This window comes from Anguilla anguilla, chromosome 17 (assembly GCF_013347855.1).
Source record: "Anguilla anguilla isolate fAngAng1 chromosome 17, fAngAng1.pri, whole genome shotgun sequence".
Classification (NCBI taxonomy): Eukaryota; Metazoa; Chordata; class Actinopteri; order Anguilliformes; family Anguillidae; genus Anguilla; species Anguilla anguilla.
The window spans coordinates 13002624-13022362 of record NC_049217.1 but is presented as its reverse complement, the minus strand read 5'-3'; the positions used below and the strand labels follow the sequence as shown (position 1 = coordinate 13022362).

General features: G+C 44.7%; 1 protein-coding gene across 4 annotated transcripts; it reads right to left on the bottom strand.

Annotated features, from left to right (window-relative positions):
* Window positions 1-13: 13 nt before the first annotated feature.
* vwa3a (von Willebrand factor A domain containing 3A) lies at window positions 14-19596 on the bottom strand. 4 transcript variants are annotated; one of them, XM_035396916.1, is made up of 33 exons: window positions 19404-19592; window positions 18532-18591; window positions 17946-18066; window positions 17308-17438; window positions 14826-14906; window positions 14529-14583; window positions 14263-14364; window positions 13919-14025; window positions 12714-12839; window positions 12152-12260; window positions 12003-12068; window positions 11714-11842; window positions 11363-11501; window positions 11035-11138; window positions 10700-10780; window positions 9996-10090; window positions 9615-9734; window positions 8039-8113; window positions 7597-7738; window positions 7246-7444; window positions 6944-7014; window positions 6615-6758; window positions 6219-6291; window positions 5919-6026; window positions 5736-5833; window positions 5475-5660; window positions 5149-5257; window positions 3090-3234; window positions 2737-2881; window positions 2423-2574; window positions 2058-2178; window positions 1791-1888; window positions 14-1261 (listed from the first exon to the last, which is right to left on the bottom strand). In XM_035396916.1, exons 2-33 carry the CDS (start codon window positions 18552-18554, stop codon window positions 1222-1224), a joined length of 3495 nt encoding a protein of 1164 aa, XP_035252807.1. In that variant the 5' UTR covers window positions 18555-18591; window positions 19404-19592; the 3' UTR covers window positions 14-1221. The 4 variants fall into 4 exon arrangements, with proteins under 4 accessions (XP_035252807.1, XP_035252808.1, XP_035252809.1 ...); XM_035396917.1 differs by lacking the exon at window positions 14826-14906; XM_035396918.1 differs by lacking the exon at window positions 18532-18591.
* Window positions 19597-19739: the final 143 nt, after the last annotated feature.

Here is a 19739-nt window from a genome sequence, read left to right as displayed (position 1 = left end):
CAGTGCCAAGATCTAGTCTTGTTACCCCAAGTCTAATCATTTATTCAGGATGTGTGCCGACACAAACTACACTGTAAACAATACATTTTACCCGTAGCCCGTAAGATGTGAGGCTACACGAAACAGAGACTGTACTTGTGCAAAAAAATCTTGATTTTCCATCGATATAGCCTATTTTCCCCCTGACTGATTTCCTCTATTATCAGACATAATGTAATATTAGACAAAGGGAAACCGAGTAAACACAAAACACTTTAAAATTTCATTTATTTTATGAAAATTGTTATGAAATACCCATATCAGCCACCCATGTGTAAAAGTCATTGCCCCCTTAGTTACTCTATCAAACAATTAACCATATTTAATTGATAATTAGATTCAACTAATTTAACACAGTCAGCCCTGTTGAATCTAAACCTCACTCATACTGAACCATACCATCAGAGTGAAGTAGACACCACAAGCAAGCACTCTATTCCACAATCACATTCCACTAGATATTAAATTCTAAGAGTTTGGTTGCAGTTATTGCTGATAAAGGTGGTGCAACCAGCTAATACATTTAAGGGGGCAATTTCTTTTTGGGTGTCTGATTACTTTTTTCATTAAATAAATGAAATAATTTTAAAAATATGTTTGGCGTTTACTCAGGTTCCCTTTATTCCCTCTATATTACATTTTATCTAAAGATCTGAAACCATTCAGTGTGAAAAATATGCAATAAGAGGAAATCAGGAAGGGGGGAAACACTTTTTCACGGCACTGTACAAATGACTCTTGGCATAGGGTTTTCAGTCAATCAAAAGCCATCTTGTCCAGTGAACCAATTTTGACTGCACCTTAACTTTACCTTTTCAGTACACCCCTGATGTGGGTGTCAAAACTGCACTGGTCCAGGACTCCTGTGTTTGCCCTGTAGCATAATTCTCCAAAAAACTTAAGAAACACCAAAAAGCCTATACTAAGATTGAAAAGAAAGTTCTCGTCTTTGTATTACCTTCAATATTACAAGATTTTGATATGTCCCATCAAAATTACATACACATAAATTAATAAAAAATCTTTTTTTTCATTGCTCATAATAGTTATTCATTGAAGTACATTGTTAAAACTTTCAAAGATTTTAATTATTTTGGGAGGAAATTATTTAAGAATGAAATGCAGAGACATCTCGGGAAGCCGGATGAGAAGGTCTTCATCAGCACCTTCATCATTTTCAGTCTAGCCCTTCACTGGAGTCTGCTTCTCCAAAAGAATCTTCCTATAAAAAAGATGTTGCATTATAAACAAGACACTTCACTTTTTAAGAAAGAATTTACATTTCCTGCAGACAGAGAGGACACAGTTTAGAACAGTGAGTTCAGCTGTGAGAAAGAATGTGACACTTTTTCCCAGATTCCCAGCAATGGTTACAAAATCATCATTTATGATTAATTATATATTTATTTTCTTACACCTGTATGTTGTTTACTTGTTCATGTGCTGATGTTTTATCACTGGTTTATCAGATCTTGATGCTTTTTCTTTGATATTTAGAAACCTAACGTTTAATACATATCGATTTCTACACCTAGATGTATGCAGATGCATTTGAAGGAAACCTCCAGATTAAAGTCTGTTTTCCAGCTGGGATCCAAACCCACAACCTTCTGTAGCAGGGCTGTCTCTGTGTGGGCAGCGCCACAGTGTTACATGGGTACACAAAGGAAAACGTCTTCTGTGACAACGCATCCCTGATGTCACTGATGTGAAGGGCGGACATTCCACTGCATTGTCATGGGGACACCAACCGGAAAGCTGAAGCCTGTTTCCGGAAATGTCTCAGTTTGTCCATCTCCTTGGCCAATCCCCTCAGGTCGTCTCCCTCAAAGGCGGAACAAGTTGGTTCCTGTAGGCAGCCAGAGAGAGGCTGAAATGCCCACTTCAACACAAGGCCTGACTGACTGGCTGCAGTAGAGGTACATTATAATAACAACATGCCCTGTTTCATGGGCTAAAGTAGAAGAACATTATAATAACCACAAAACCCGTCCATAAGCGCAGGGTTCACCACTCACGGCTTCCTCGGTGGACCCCTCCTTCAGCATTGCAGCAACCAGCAAGTCTGCGTCGCCCTGGAAACAATGGAACCGGCCTTTTGTCTGGTGGGCCAGTTTCCGCAGGAATTCATTGGCAGCGCTGTCAGAGAGATATCCAATAGCAAATTGGATCTATTTGAGCTATTTTAGCATTTACTGCCTGCACTGTTGTAAGAGATGTTAACAGTGTTGTAGGGTGTGTGTGTGTGTGTGCGTGTGTGCACGTGAGTGTGCATGCGTGTGTGCGTGTGTGTGCATGTGAGTGTGTGTGTGTATGCGTGTACATGTGTATGTGTGTGTGAGTGTGTTTGTGTGTGTGTATGTGTACCTGTGTGTGTGGGTACCTGTCATTGCAGTTGTAGGAGATGGTATGCACAATGATGTGCTTCCCTTGACTCATCCTCTCAGTCGCCTGCAGGATCAAGCTGCAGCTGGAGTCTGGCTTCCCATCACTCAGCATGTACACGCCCACAGAGTCGCCCAGCCCACAGGCAAACTGCCAATAGAGATTCAGCATTAACCCTCCATCATGTTTTAGAGGGAGAAATGTGCAATAGCAACAAAGTGAGCGCACAGGAATGGCAGCTGCTGCTTCAGACACTTGATTAGAGCTATGGGAGCTGACTGTGGATCAGGTGCGGTATGGCACAGTGTTCACCTGTACGGCCTGCAGGGTGCAGGTGCCCCCGTGAGCGCACAGCTGCCACACCCACTGCTCCGCCTCCCGGCACGCCTCTTCCGAGGCCTCTGTTAGGGTGGGGCGCCATGTCTGCACCTCCCCCGAAAACGCAGCCAGAGTAAATCTGCAAAACAAACACAAGTACACACGTGAAACACAACACTTGCACAAAACCGCATTCACAACGTGACCCACACATGCATGCACACACGGAAGTAAACCATACACGCATATAAACACGCATACATACACACGTGCACACAAACAAGCCTGCAAACACAGATGGAAGGTTCTGGGGTGTGTGGGGTTTGGGTGTGTGTGCAGGGTCCTACCTGTGCCTGTTTGGGCGCAGCTGATCCCAGATCAGGGAGCTGAGCTCCCTCTTCACCTCGGGCAGGGAGGTTGCCATGGAGCCCGAGCAGTCCAGCAGGATGCAGACATCCCTCTCCAGCAGCACCCCAAAGACGCGCCGGCTACCTAGGAGACAAGCCCACCAGTTTCCATTTTAAACTCTCTGCACACATCATACTCCAACTCCAACTTTAGTCTCTCCAGTTCTCTGGAACAATTGTGCCTTTTTTTAGGATCGCCCACAGTTAGCTGATTGTATGTGTCCAATTCAGGCATGTCCTTATCTGAATGCGCACTGCAACAACAGTCAACCAGAGAGGAGAAGGTTATGTTCAGGTTTTTCAATAAGGCAATGTGTCCTTCACTTGGCCACCTCCTCCATGCTATCCACACTTTCTGACGCCCTTGACTTGCTCAGCCCTCTTACCGTACTAACCTGCAAAACTATCCTCTTCCTGTCCAAGGCAGCCTGACATTCTCATACGAGCAGACAGAGCCAACCTGCAATCCACAAAATGGAGAGAAACATGCCGGCCATCTAACCAACACCTCTTAGGACTTTCTTGTCTGTTAAATCTAAATATTTTCAAACCAAAATCAAAGCCACTGAAAAGAAGAAGACCTACTTTCTCCTTGCTTCTGAACTCACCTCCTCCTCCATTCTTGGAGCAGATAACTTCACTTAATTTGCAAACCAAACTGATATCTGCAACTATGCCAGTACATTCAGGACTCTTCCTAGCTTCTCATCATTTTCCAATCTTAATCTCCTGAAGCTTTTAATTTGCAAGAATCTAACTGCCTGTATACTTTACCCCATCGACTCTCCCCTTCTGTACTCCTCCACTGCAGTAATTCTGCTTTTTATCTGTGCCCTAATCAACTCCTCACCGCCCACAACAAATTCAAGCCGGCTTAAGTAAGACCCAAAAAAATAAATAAATCAATCTGGACCCATCCACTGAATTTATTTTCTACACTTGAAACACCACCTACACACCTGTAATTAATTTATCCTAATGTCAGTTATTTATTGGATCAGCAATTGCCTTCACGGAACTGGGCGGTTCTATCTATATATTATGTCCAGCAGGTTGAAAGTGAAGAGCTAGGAGTCTGCAGGTCCATGTCTTCACATCACCAGAGTGCTAGTGGAACTGATTTTAAATATTAGTATATCTATGTCTGAGCACTTAAATGTGGCTGCTTATCTCACTGTGTTCTGACAGAAAGCTGCTTCCCCCCTGGAGAACCTGAGTGCTAAAACAGCGGTAAGAATCTGATGTGCTCTGGTATCCGTGAATGCTGACGACTCGTACTTATTCAGCACGTTGCTCTAGCTCTGGAGACTGTGAAACAGGCAGGGTGAGACATACTCCTGCTCATTTCACCCTGTCAAACCCACAGCACCCCTCAGCACTCAGCTCAATGCACAGGAAGCGCGTGAATAATGCATCGCTGCTCTGACAGACTGCAACACGCACCCATCAGGCCCTGCTTTTAATGCACTTTACTCCGCGGTGAGAGAGACAGATACGCCCATGTGACCTGTGGTATTACACGGGACCAGAAGCCCACAGAATGCCCGAAGCCGGTGCTGTAGCCTGCCATTCCTGTGATTTGGGCATTTGAAAGTGCTGCACTCAAACAGAGTAATCAGCCTACCTCCGCTGAGCCAGGAGGAATTACAGCACGTGTGGAACTCTGCCAGAGTCACCTGATAGTTTTATGTGATATATCCTCTTTGGCTTTAATATGGAAACTGAGTGATGTGCTTCTACAACAGTAAACAGACCTCGTCAGGCGATACGACATACGGAAAGATTCTTTTCCGAATCACACAGCCATCTCTTTCCTCTACCTGCCATCTCTGTTCACTCAGGTGTTTAACAGTTCGGCCATTTCATTTCATTATGCAGTTCACCAGCTGACATACTGACCAATGATCAAAAAACAATTAGAGGGCAGCCTGCTGGACATCATCATATCAGAAAAGAGGCTTTGAATGAGCAGCCAATCAGAGAAGAGGCCGCAACGTACCAGAGAGCAGCCATTGTATCCTGCGAGCGTAGCGTCTGAGGAGTCTTCCTGTCTGGGAGAGGTACTGATCCAGCTCCCGTGGCGCCAACTGAAGATGCCTCAGTGTGCCCTGCAATAACAAGTGTACACTCTCACAATGCACCCTACAAGAAGTGTACACTCTCACACAGTGTGCCCTACAAGAAGTGTACACTCTCACACAGCGTGCCCTAAATGAAGTGCGCATTATCACGGTGTGCCCGACAACAGCAAATGTACATTCTCACCAGAGTACCCCACAACAAGTGTACATTCTCTCACAGTGCCCCTAGTATGGCGGTGCTCACGTTGAAGTCGACAAGAGGGATATTTCTGCAGTATGCCAGGACCGGGCTGCAGGAGGCCAGGCTGGGTGTGTCTGGGGCGGAGACGGGCACGTGTGAGGCAGGACTCTTATGATGCGTGCAGTCCGGGCCTGATGCCAGCCTATCCAGATCCAGCTTCAGCTTCCTCACTCCGAAACGCTTCAGCCACTGAAAGAAACACAGTTACAGAAATAGGAAACAGGCCTCAATGTGCCAAACGAAACAACAACTCCCATAATGCACCTGCTTGGTTGAGCAAATTTCCTCTTCCTTGGGCAGAGTGACCTTGGGAATAGCCCTGCGTGCACTCTGTGCTTTTGGATATTTCTTAAAGACAAAACCTGCAGTAAAAATAAAGAAAAAATAAATTAATAAAGCACATACACAGACCCAATTATACACACACACTCAATCACACATACACACCCTTAGCAAGGTTGTTGCCTTCCTCTGTATAAAACACAGAGTGAGAGACAGAGGACTTCCTGTGTCTGGCTCCACTTCCTGTTGGCCCCCTGCTACTCGCTGGCTGTGCTGGGGCAAAAACAGGAAGAGAATGATCACAACCAATCACTTGTTCAGCTGCAACCCTGATACACCCAACACACCCTGTCATGTCTAAGGCCTCCTGACACGCCCTGCCTTATTGAACAGGGAACCCAGATGAGCAGAAGTAGTGTCTCCTGGCCCATTGAAAGAAGGAGGGTGGGGCTCCGGCATGCTCACCTGGGGATTTGCTGGGGCACCAGGTAAGAGCTTTCACAGGTGAAGCTTCCTCCTCTCTCTGTGCCTTCACCTGCTGAGAGAGAGAGAGGAAAACCTTCCCTTTCATCACATAACTATGATAGCAATTATTAGCATTAATAAGTAACAAGTAATAACAATAATAATAATAATTAGAGTTATGAATGGTGTGAACAGGACAGTGTGCAGTAATAAACCAGTACCCTTCTACAACACTGCCTCTGGGTCACACACTGCTGCAGCAGACACACACACACAGAAGGACGATGGGGAGGTGTAAAAAAAAAGCTGGAGGTGGACAGGTAAATGGATGGAGAGCCAGAGGTGGAGAAATGAGCAAGAGGACAGAAGCAGGTGGAGGTAGGGAGGGGGACTAACCAGCCTGGCGAGCGTGAGAGCGGTGGGGCGGGGAGGTATCCACGTCTCCATGGTTACAGTAGGCTGCTTGCCCTCCAGCATCGGCGCCTCGCTGACCCCCTTGCAGCCTGTCCGGTGGGACACAGAGTCCACCAGCATGGAGCACTGAGCACAAAGAACCAATCAACACTGAGAACTGCACACTGAGAACCCATCAGCACACATCTCTGCACACAGACAACCAATCAGCACAGAAAAGTGCAAACAGAGAACCAGTCAGAACTGTGCACAAAGAATTAATCAGTACAGTGTACTGCAAAAAGAGAACCAACCAACACAGCCTCTCTCACCTTCTCCCAGTACCTGGTTGCCTTCTCTATTTCTGCCATTAAGGCAGTGATGTCATCACTCTCTACGATGCCTAGAAGGGGAAGATAGAGGTGATTTTATTTACTGGACAATTTATCACAAACCATCACACGTGTTCATAACAATGCTTACAGCGCCCATCCAACCAGACTCTTTCCAATAGTTGACCTCTCTTTAAGAAGGTCACCCGACGAAGGGGGGATTGGGGGGACATAGAAGGCAGGTATGGGGCTATTGGGAGGCAGGTTTGGAAGTGCAGGTTTTGGGGTAGGATGGGGGATACCTGACTTCCTGAAGCAGTGAAAGCGCCCCTCGGTGGAGTGTGCCAGGCTTCGTAGGGCATCGACAGTCTCCACTTGGGTGGCATAGCGGGGTGGGAAGGGACAGCTCAGCGCTGTGGGCTCCACCCCCCCAAACAGGCACACATGTAACCGCCAAGCCCCTCCCCCACTGCACTGGGACACATACCCCTCTACTGCAGCCTGCCGAGAGGAACAAGTACGAACACACACACACAGAATACTCACAAAACGCATGATTTACATATCTGTGCTATATCCCTGTGAGAGACTGGATTTATCCTAATTACACTTTCAGGGCATCAGGGGGCACCAGAGGAAGTGTTGGATGTTACCATGTCTTGGTCAGGCACGCCACAGGTGAGCAGGTAAAGGCCCTGGCTGTGCTCTGGCTCCCCCTGCAGGTTGTTCTCCACAGCAAGTCTCAGAGCTGCCAGCATGTTCCGACTCCCCTCGCACTGCAACCCCTGCACCCACCTGTAAAACAGCCCTGCCCCATGACCTCTGACCTCACACTGGAACACAGCCCTGCTCCATGACCTCTGACCTCACATTGGAAAACATGGTGTGGTGTGGTATGGCTGGATACTGTAGTACTGTGTGGTGAGGCTGTGGTTTGGTGTGGTGAAGTGTTATAATAATGTGGTGCTGTTGTGATATAGTGTAGCATGGTGCGGCGTGACAATCGTGTGGTGCGGTTATGGTTTGGTTTAGTGAGGCACAGTGTGGTGCGGCTATGGGTTGGTGTTTAGGTGTGGTGGGATGATTCTCTCTCACCTCCAAGCTTCCTGAAGGTTCTTGGTGCTAGTCTCCACCATCTCATTCTGCCAGGCGCAAACATCTCCACCAAAACTGCCAGGTATTTACAAATTAAATACCCATTAAAATGCTAATAATATAGCAGAGATATTTACACAACAAATACCCATTAGCACTCTTATATTACTGCAAGATTTATGGTTGGTCATTTGGCAGTTAGAAAAGTGGGCTAATAACTCAAATGTTGTACCCTTGAGTAAGGTACCTAACCTGAAAATATCCTGCTATATAAATGGAATGTGCATTAAAAAGTTACATTTATAAGCAGCTCTGGATAAGAGCTTCTGCTAGAAAAATGTTTTGTAAATTAAATGTTTTGTAATGTAGATATTTACGTGACAGAAACTCATAAAAGCCTTTCATGAGCTAACCTAAAAACTGGCTAATGAACTTCACATCATATGCCTGAGCACACAAAATGGAAATCTGGCTAATATATTTTACAGCTTGTTCCTGCAGTGGAGTTAAGGTTCTTCCTGGCTCTGCCTGCATGCGCTCAGCTTATTAACGATGAGTCACCTCATATTCTCTTCAGGACAAGTAAGGAATTTTAAAATCCTCACAGAAATGAAATTACCAGCAGATAGTTCAAAACTAATGCTCTTTTTTTAGTGACGACCTGGGGAATGAAACTCAAGGCACTGCATGGCCAGGAAGACGTAGGGAGGGGGAGAATAGGTGGCCACGTGTACAGAGCCAGTTTTGTGAGATTTTGGACAGGACATTGGAGTTAACACCGCTACTCTTTCACCCTCACTCTGAACCTTTAATGACCACAGTCAGCCAGGTCCTCCAATCTAAAGGACAGCTCCTCCTACAGCACAGTCTCCCCATCATTATGGTCATGCATTAAATTTGCTTGACCTAGAACTCAAATGATGGCCCTTGAGGTTCAAGGACTGCAGGTTTTCCACCCGCCCTTTACCTGGGAGTCAGGTGTGAATACAGTCCGGCCAATCAGTAGCTCTGATTGTTCAGTTATATTACCTGGGGGAAAAGAAAACCAAGGCCGGATTTGGATTTGAGGTCCAGATTTGAGTATCTATTATCTAGAATCTAGAGGAAAGACTGCCTCCTACTAGTCCACCACCAACACTGCTTCCAGCAGCACTGTATAGAATGCAAGAAAGTCGTCTTCCACGAAGGATAATTGGTTGGTGGCATGCGCTCTTCATGTGGCCAGAAAAAAGACCCAATTAAAATGGTCATGAAAAAGTGCAACATGAATCCTGCAGAGCTGCAGATTGCTCAACAAAAAAGAATGATTGACAGCACCCACCACACAAGACCCCACTTGACCCCACTCAGACCTGCTCAGACTACTTAGACTATGGCAAGACAAACTTGCCTTTATGGTCACTGAAAGATTAATTATTAATGTAGAAAAAATAATTTAACACAATGGACTACAATAAGCATGTGTGTGTGCGTAAGTGATGACGTTGAAACTGTATCTGTGTATGTTTGTATGTGTGCATGAACATGGGTGTGTGTGTGTGTGTATGTTTTTATGCATTTGCGTGTGTGCACATACGCGATGATGTTGAAGCTGTGTTTGTTAGCCATTTGTTCTTGCAGCAGTAGTCTTAGGGAGAGCTGTATGTAGCGAAGGTACTGTGAGTTCCACTGAGACACATCCACCAGGACCAGCACCCTGCAGGGGAGAAGCACATGAACACATAAACTTTACAACTCATCACTGCAGCGTAAATTTGACACATACCCACTGCACTGTAAAGTGCAGTCCTCACCACTGTAGCACAAACTTTATACCTACTCACTGAAGCGTAAACGTTACACCTCACCACTGCTGTGTAAAATTACACCTCACCATGGTGCGTAAAACGTTACAACAGCCTCTGTCGCATTAGTTGGTTATTAGATGGAGGAGTTTACAGGATGCGCTGGTTCTTGCCTGAGCTCACACACTGTGCCCCAGATCTGACGGCTTCCAGTGTTGAGCCACGCCACTCTCTTCTCCAGCACCTTCACTGCACTCACCAGCTGTTTCTGCAAAAGACAATAACAGACTCTTACTATAACCAGCTCCATTTTGGGGCAGCTGGGTGTCTCATCCAGTTAAGGCTCCGTTCTAGGGCATGGAGGAGTGCCATGGTCTGGTATCGAATTCTAAATCTAGCATTGCCCAGGGATGGGAGGATTGCAGTCATCTGGGATGACAGTGTCTCATCGCGCACCAGTGACCCCTGCTGACCATTCAGGTGTCTGCAAGTTCTTCTGTTGAGCTACACATGAAATGCCTTGCTCCCACTCATGTCTATGTGAATGCGACTTGCGAACTGCGTTAGAAGTGGCTAACGTTGGACACTTCTGAGGAAATCACATGCTTGTCTGCACACTGCCAAACTGACAACACAGGTTAAGATGAGCATCTTAACACAAGTGGGCATTCCAAATTGGAGAGAAAAAAGAGGAAGAAAGCATAAAGAAAAGATAAATAAGCTCTTTATTTAATGACAGTTTAAAAAAAACACAAACAAAACAACCAAAAAAACAACAAATGTAAGACCCAGAAGCGATTTCATTTACAGACCAACAACTCAGCTACAAAAAAGTGACTGTCCAATCACAACTAATGCCAGGGACCACCTCACCCACCTGATAGGCATAGAGAAGGGGCGGATCCACATGCACATTCTTCACTGTCCCATCATGCCACTCAAACTGCACCATGGCTTTCTGAGGAGATGGGGGGGGGGGGGGGTATGAGGGATGGAGAGATGGAGGGAAAGGGACAGCACAGGTGAAAGGGGGGAGTTATGAGGGAGGTGTGTCCAGACAGCCTGTCCTTAAAACACACCTGATATGCACGCCCACTCAGATTACAGCTATGTAACCCATACCTGCAGCTCCTTTCCAATAGGTTAATAAGTCGGAAGCATAGAGCATGGTTACCGCGACGACTCTGGTGCTTCTAGGGGGCAGGGCTTTACCTGGTGTACCGTGGAGCTGACAGTCTTGCGCAGAATAGGCACAAACTCCTGCAGCGGGGAGTGTGCGTGGGGAGCCAGCACCTGGTACACGCCCAGCCTCTGCGCTGCAGGGAGGAGGAGACAGCCTCCTGTCAGTCTCAGCTCCAGCCAATCAGGGACAGGGACTACAGGCATTTTATAAAACCACTGACCAGTGAGCTGAGCCCTTATATGAGAAACACTGAAATTCTGTAAGGCTTGCCAATAATAACAAAGTGACAGAGAAAGAGAGAGAGGGTGAGAGAGAGAGAGAGATAGAAAGAGAGAGAAAGAGAGAGAGACCCAGAACCTTTGAGCCCATGGCTCTGCAGCCACTCTGCTGAGGTTGAGGGCAGGAAACCTGGACTCTGCAGGCAGAGTGGAGCATCTTGACTGGCTGATTTGGGAAGGAGGCGGGTCAGACACAAGCTGTCCACCTCAGCGCAAACCTGTGTGCAGAATGAACCAACATGAGCATGAAGCTATCTGTCTCACAAGCTTAGAAAATGCCTTGAAGAGAGATCTGATTGAAATTGCATATTTTGCCTTTCAGACAAAATGGCCCAAACACATGACAGAGGCAAACCATCTGTGACAGTAAAACTGAAACCGCGGAATTAGATCACGTTGATCTGCTGATGAAATGAACCGGATGCAGTACCTCTTGCATCACGGTCACCTGCGTCTCTCCGACCCGACCCCCCCGCATCTCCTGTAGGTTTCCCAGGACTCCCCTTGCTGCCTGGAGCTCCCCCCATATGAGCTCCATGTCACTGCTGTCCACCATACACTGAGCCAGAGAGGGGGGGGGGGGGGGGCACGGGAGAGAGAGAAACACAGAATGAGACAGACACCGAGACAGAAAGTGAGGGGGGGAGGGAGAGATAATGTGCTATTTCAGTCCTCTGCTAATGATGTAGACATTCACAGCTGAGTGGGTGCGGAGCTACCTGTCTCATGTCGGAGAAGATATGGAAACGACCTCCGGTGACCTCTGCCAGTCTCTTAACGATCCCCTGTGATGGGGTGGAACACAAACGTGTCAGGAGCCTGCTCCTCCATGCACTATATTTTTACCCATAATCCTCCTTTTACTCACAATGGTCACTGGACTGCTGCTGCCATATGCCACGGCGAGGATGGACAGCTCCCTTCCCAGAGTGCACTGCTCCACATAATCAAACAATGTGTCTGATGTCTGATCTGGACTAAAATGAGATGCACAACAAATAGCAAATTTGGCATTTCAATTTTCCACAGCACTGATATGAAACAATGGCTCTGTGATTTCAGAAGTAAGTTTAAAGAGTGAAGGATGCCGTTAATCTTGCTGAAACAAATTTGCTGAAATACCTTGAAGAGCACAGTGAAAAGTCTGCTCCAGTCAACATTACTGCCTTAAAGTGATAGTTTGGTCTTGGCTTGTGATTGGGTGAAAGCACAATTTGCTCCTAACATGTGACTGGGTGAAACAGTGGTTTGTTTTTGGTTTATGAGTAGATGAGAGTGAGGCTTGGTCCTTTGTGAATGGCTGAGAACATGATTCAGTACTGGTTTCTGATTGGCAGAGAGCACCGCTTTATCCTCGTTTCTGATTGGGTAACAGCATGATTTGGTACTGCTTTGTGATTAGCCGAGACAGCATGGTTTTGGGCGTTTACCAGGAGCCCAGAATGAGGAGGAGTGAGTCCAGCTCCCTGCACTGCAGCACCCTCCGGAGGGCATTGAGGAGATTACACCCACCAGCAGGACAGAGCTTCTGTACCCACTGGCACATCTCCCTTAGCCTGGAGTGAGAGAGAGGACTTTTTATTTCTTTCAGTTCAGGGCAGCATTCCTGTACATCACCTACATGGTTCAATCCACAAAACAACAAAAAAATAACCAGAAAAATGTAGGAAGAAAAACCAATCCATGTATCACACTCAAATAATAACGACCAATTTTCCATCATCCACTGAACATAGGCAATCCTGCATGCACCATCTATTTTTGAATCCAGGTAAGTCATTTATCAGTACATTAAGCCTTGAGGTAGTCAGGAAGTCGTATAAATGCATCTGCTGGGCCGGAGTTGTCCATTTAGCACTTCTGTAGAGTTTACAAGATCTACTCTAAAACAAATACATATGCATTTTACGTTATAAATAAGCAAACATCTGTAAAAGCAACACTGAGCATGAACAGAAAAAAGTATGGCCACCAAAAACCAAGGGGGGGGGGGGTTGTTAAATGTTCTCAGGGCAGAGTCTGAAAAGAAGTCGGGCACATCGCTTCTTCTGCGCTTTGTGAAACAGTACACACTGGTGGAGCTCTTTTTAAAAAAACCCATCCCATACATAACCATAAAAATACCATGATAAACCAAAGAGCATTTGTAAGCGTAGGGGTTGGAGGGGAGCCAAGATGCAATCAGAGGAGATGCATTTTCAGTCTGCATCACAAGATGACCAACAACAATTCTGCTGTCTCGTCCAAGTTCATTTCAGCACAGAGGGAGGCAGCACAAACAGACATAGTAATTGGGAGAAGCAACCATGCAGGGAGGGGAGAGCCAGTCACCCTGGGGATTGCTGAACAGAAAGATCTGGCCAGGGTCTAGGGTTGATTGATTGATTGATTGGAGATGTGTTGGTGCTGTTCCATCTGCTGCCATGTAGTTTAGTACCAAAGTTAAAAATTTTATGTGAACTGCAACAGGAAGTCAGTGAAGTGGGATGAGGAGGGGTATCACATAAGCATGTGATACCCCCGGGAAAATTGAAGACAAGTTGTGTGGCTGCATTCTGGATTAGCTGGTTGTTGAGTGTAGTGGAAGTGATGATTTGACCCACTTGACCTCTGACCCCTGAGATCCTAGTCTCACCTGCTGGAATTTGCGTCTCTAGGCCCGTCCCACAGCAAGCTAACCTCTGTCCCAAACGACATGGCATACAGCTGCTTCCTATGGCTCAGATGCTCATTGATCAGACACTGCAAAAAAAGGATACACACCTTCATAGGAAAAAAACACCTTTATAGGCAATACATGCCTTTATACACAACCCACATTCTCTTAACTCGCACAACTTTACACTGCTACATATACCTTTACATGCAACAAACACTTGTACACAGCACACACCTTTACACTGGGATAAATAACTTGTCTGTGCCCTGTGCTCAGGGGTCATACTGGGGCTTTCCAACAGGGGGCACTGTTCCACTTACCTGCAGGTCGCTCTGGAGCTGTGAGAGTCTCCCTGCCTCACAGGCAGCATGGGAGGAGTCAATGACCACGCCCACCCTGGACCCCCTCACCACCCCAAATGCCTGATGATGGTGAAGTGTGGTGACGCATGGGAAAACACAGAGCAAAGAGCATAATAGAGGTACAGTGAAAGCATTGGAGAGGACAGTAAACACACAGTGTGGCACGGCAAAATGGCTGGTCACAGGGTGGTGATATTGTGAACACAGACAGAGATTAAACTGACCTTCAGACTTCCTTCAGTCAGCCACTTCATCCTGGCGTGGTACGTATCAATCATTCTGGAAACACAACATGCACATGTTTGTAAAAGGAAATAAATGCTGTGCACATAGAGGAGCCCATTTTGGCTCTACATTCCCACACTGCATCACTATATGTCATTGCTTGTTCACTATGTTGGCTTATGCTGAAGACCCCTCTCTTTCATTCCCACCTGACCCTGCTCACTGCTCTATGGGCTAGTGCTTTGATCACAGTGACATCACTCCACTATGAAATCAGCAGAGGGAGCAGGGCTCACTGCAGGAGGCGGGCCTCAAACTCATTGAGTGTTCCAACACTGATCTGGAGGTGTCTCCTGGGATTGCCATCCTCGTCTCTCCTGCACAGACACAGGGACGTGCAGTTAGACACTAGCCTGGAGAAAACCTACGACTCACAATATCAAATCAATCAAACCAATCAAATTTTATTTATATAGCACATTCCATATGGGAAGTCAATGTGCTATACAAAAGCAGTTCAGATACAACAGACTGAAAAATAAATAATAATAATAAAAATTAAAAAAACAACCATGGAAATCATACAACAAACAAACTCATACAACAAAGGAAGTAACAGTAAACACCATAAAATAAAATCAAAACCAATTAAATTCCCTTCATCAAAAGCTGCACATCATAAATTTTGGAGCTAACAGGTAGCAGTGTAATGAATTCAAGACAGGTTTAATGTATTCATGTAAAGTTGTAAAAAGTTGTGGGACATCCATAACATTATATCTTCAATATAAGGGATTAAAAAACTCAGAATATTGAAGTAATCAGGTAATAAAGAAATATAAAGTTGGGTATCCTCACAGTACAGCTGAAAATTAATGTTATGCTTCCTAATAACATCCCCTAGGGGAAGCATATATAAATGAAACAACAGGGGCCCAAGAATGGACCCCTGGGGGATGCCACATGATAGTTTCAATTTCTTGGGCATGTGGTTGCCAGGGGCAACATAAAAAGTTTGTCCAGTCAGATAGGACCTAATCCAATTTAGAACCAGTCCTGAGAGGCCAATATGCTTCTGAAGTCTGTCAAGCAGAATGTTGTGGTGAACCGTATGGAAAGCGGCACTCATGCCCAGCAGCACCAGTATAGAATGCCTGTTTAAGTCTGTATTGATACCTTAAGCCATTAAGCACCCAAACTAATGCAGTTTCTGTGCTATACTTAGAACGAAACCCGGATTTAAATTTTTCATAAATACAGTGTGCATTCAGAAAGTCATTTAATTGCTTGAACACCACTTTTTGAAGTATTTTGCAGCGATATGAAAGGTTGGAAATAGGTCTATAATTACTAATTACCGAAGGATCAAGACAAATTTTCTTTTATAAAGGCCTAACAATGGCAGTTTTTTATGTGAGCCAGGAAAAGTACCAATCTGCAAAGAGCAATTTACTATGGTAAGCACATCCGCTGAGAGACAGCTAAAAAATTGTTCAAATTGTTACCATCAAACCAGAGATACAGGGTTCCACGATTTAATAGGGTCAGACTGAAGCACTCTTTTGTACACCAGTCAATCCTAAAATTAAATATGGAGCTTAATCCCAGATCAAATGTACGTTGAAGGGCCGTGAATATTGTGTTCTGTGATTGTAATGTTATGTTAAATGTATGTATCTTTGTTTCTTGTCTAATTTTTTTCTTTTCTGTGATGTTGCAAATGGAGCTGAAAAATTTCAGACTTGATCTGACAATAAAGAATTATCATCATCATCATCATAAAAACTGTAGGTAGTCGGAATCGAATCAAAGGGATAGGTTGAAGAGCTCGACAAAGATAAAACTTCACTATGCATTTTCAAGTCAACCATGGTAAAATGTGTCAGAATGTCATAAGAAGCACAAAATGAAGATGGGAACTCAACATTTGTCTGTAGTCTGGTTTTAGAGATGTTAACTCTGATGTCTACAATCTCATAATTTAACAAAGCAGCAAATTCATTACACTTAGTAGTGGAAAGAAGTTTGTAAGGGATTGCAAAAGGGGGATTTATCAGACTATCAACAGTAGATAGAAAAAAAGAGTTACTGGATTATTTTTGTGGTTGTTAATAATGTCAGAGATAAATGATTGTCTGGCATGCTTCAGTTCTCTACTATAGATACTCTGTAGATATCAAAGTAAACTTGCAGCTTTCTTTGAAGCTGTTTTTCTCCATTTTCTCTCTGCTTTATGGCAGGCCCTTTTTTATCTGTCTTACTTAATCCATTTCTCAGTGGAGCTCTTTGCTTACCAGAAAGAATCTTGGTTTTCAGTGGAGCAAAACTATCATTGCTTTCTAAAACCTTAGAGTTAAAACTATCCACCTAAACCTCACAGGAGGAGAAATGTGTGGGTAGGTCACTTGACATAAGATTCATAAAAACATCAGCTGAATTGGCATTTAGATAGCACTGTTTTATGATCCTATCAGTGTTAGCTTGATCCATAACTAAGCATGTATCAAAAAACAAACAAATTGATACAAATTGATATCCAGTGATGACCAAATCTAATATATGGTCACATGTGTGGGTGGGTCCAGAGACATGTTGGGTAAAATTAAAAGAGCTTAACAGACTTATAAACTCCTTGGCTTTACCATCAGAGGGATTATGGATGTGGATGTAATATGGAAATAACTTTTAGTGTTCTAACATATAAAGTTGAAGTAAAAATGTCAAGTGCTAAAAAGGCATGGTCCTATGGTCCACATGAGCACAGGATCACAAGCTTACGTGAGAGTGGATGTGCCAAGGGAGAATATGTGGGAGAGGGAGAGTCCAGAGTTTTCAACACTGTGGTCCTCCAACCACTCGGTGGTGCTCTTCATTCTTCCCCTGGCTGTGCTTCTGAGCCCCTGAACCCTCTGCACCCACAACATTGCAGATAAACACCCACCCCTCTACAACCACAATAACAGATAATTAACACGCTCCCAACCACATAAAAAACATTGTTGTGAAATTAACATGTGCCTGTGTGAGGGGCTCACCAGCAACTTGTGTGTGGTTGGAATGTGGTTGGCATGAAGTTAGCATGGAGGTCTCTCCTGCAGGTTGCGTGTGATGTTGGTGTTTGGTTGGTATGAAGGTCTCACCAGCGGGATGTGTGCGCTGTTGGCATGGTGGTCTTTGGTTGGTACGGAAGTCTCACTAGAAGATTGTGTGTTGTTGGCATGTTGGTGTTTAGTTGGTATGGGGATATCACCAGCAGGTTATGTGTGATGTTGGTGTGTGGTTGGTGTTTGGGTGGTATAGACGTCTCACCAGCAGGTTGTGTGTGATGTTGGTGTGTGGTTGGTGTTTGGGTGGTATAGACGTCTCACCAGCAGGTTGTGTGTGATGTTGGTTTGTGGTTGGTATGGGGGTCTCACCAGCAGGTCGTGCGTATGGTTGACATGGGTGACCAGCAGCCCATCGTCTTCCTTGTAGGGGGATGCACCAGGCTCCCACAACAGCTGGTTTAGCTGTCCAGCGCCAAAACCACTGTCCTCCCTGCCAACCAGCACACAAACAGGTTTCACCCATCAGCCAAACCAACTACTTTCACTTGATTCAAATCTGCCTTCAGTGCAAAGCACACAGGCTCTTAGCATATCTGGACATCAAAAGTCAGGATAGCAGCACATGAAGACATCAGCAGCCTGAATACATGCAAGAGTCAGATATCATGAATGATGCTGGGGTAATACTGTACGGTCATGCACACTTTCATCCGTGTGCTGCAATTACAAGTATTAAATGCAGATGGACGCTGCGGAAAAACCATGGATGCTGCAGAGGACATCAGCTCAAACTTAAAATGTACAAAGCTGGAAAACAAACGTCTTTGGGGGTACAAGAAGTAATACTCTGATGGTATTAAGATGAATACTGAGATGCATGGGGGGGTCAATTGACACACAGGGCTGGAAAACGGCATCACAGTCTTTGGAGAGCAGCTTGTGGAGCTGCACTTACACACACGGAGAGCTGAGGGCCATTTGGTCCTTTCTCTCATTCACACCATCCACAGGTCATCTGCATGTGAGGACAGAAGTCAGGAAAATACAAAGTCCACATCAGGGTTACACACAGTGGCTTTCACCAACTGATTTTACAAAACTTTTAGAGGGTGACATTCCTTCCAGCCCACTTTGATAAGCGGTCCAAATTGGGGTAGCTTATAAGGTGCAACAGGTCTGGTGGAAGGTGAACTTTCCGAACAGAAAAAATTGCATGGTTGAGTTACCTCGCTCCTAAAAGAAGCAATTCACAATGAATATAATCAAATAAGAAATGTAGTTAGAAAAGCTGGACGAAAACCTAACTACATTTAATTCACAGTGAAATACGCAGGCTCCTCAGCTGATTATGCATGGAATTCAAACAATATAAGATGCAATTCTCCAGAATCTGTTATCACTCCATTCAAAACAACAACAACAACACTAACAACAATAATAATAACAATAATAATAATAATAATACAAATAATAATAATAATAATGTTATTAATGTTATTTTTCCGGTTTTTCTTAAAGGTACATAAAGATTTCAATTAAAAGCACTGTTCTGTATAATTGTGACCCGTATCGAGCAAAAGTACATTTATGTCATGCATCATATACTGACTAGGCTAGCAATGAAGCCGTAGCCTTCGTGTACATTACTATATAGCCGTGAAATACTATGGAAAATAAGTATTGCGTATGGCAGAAGTACCATGGAAAAGATCTTAGCAGTGAACTGTATTTTATTAGGAAACTATGATCCGCTGGTGGTGTGGAAATATTTGATTGGTATACAATTCAGCTGACTAGAGTTAGCCTTCCAAACGTTAACTAACTTACCTCGCTCTGGTAAGAACACTCGCTCTCCAATGTGTTTATATTTTCTACATCTGTAAAGATGTTATTATGCATAAAAAAAGAACTCCAAGGTCTTCCAAGCGCGTGGAGACGCGGAAATCGTAGCAAACTAAGCCGCGTTCAGTTTCTCTAACCAGTGTTTTCTATCACCAAGGCAACAGAGCCGTTCAGCAAACAAGGGCAGATAGGTACAATGAAGTGTGGATTGGCACAGAACGAAACTCTAATGAGCTGTGGATTTCCACATTGAATATCTATGATACTTATGTTTTTCCCCAGTACACCTGTCTGTAATTGAAGAAAAATACTTCCGGTGTG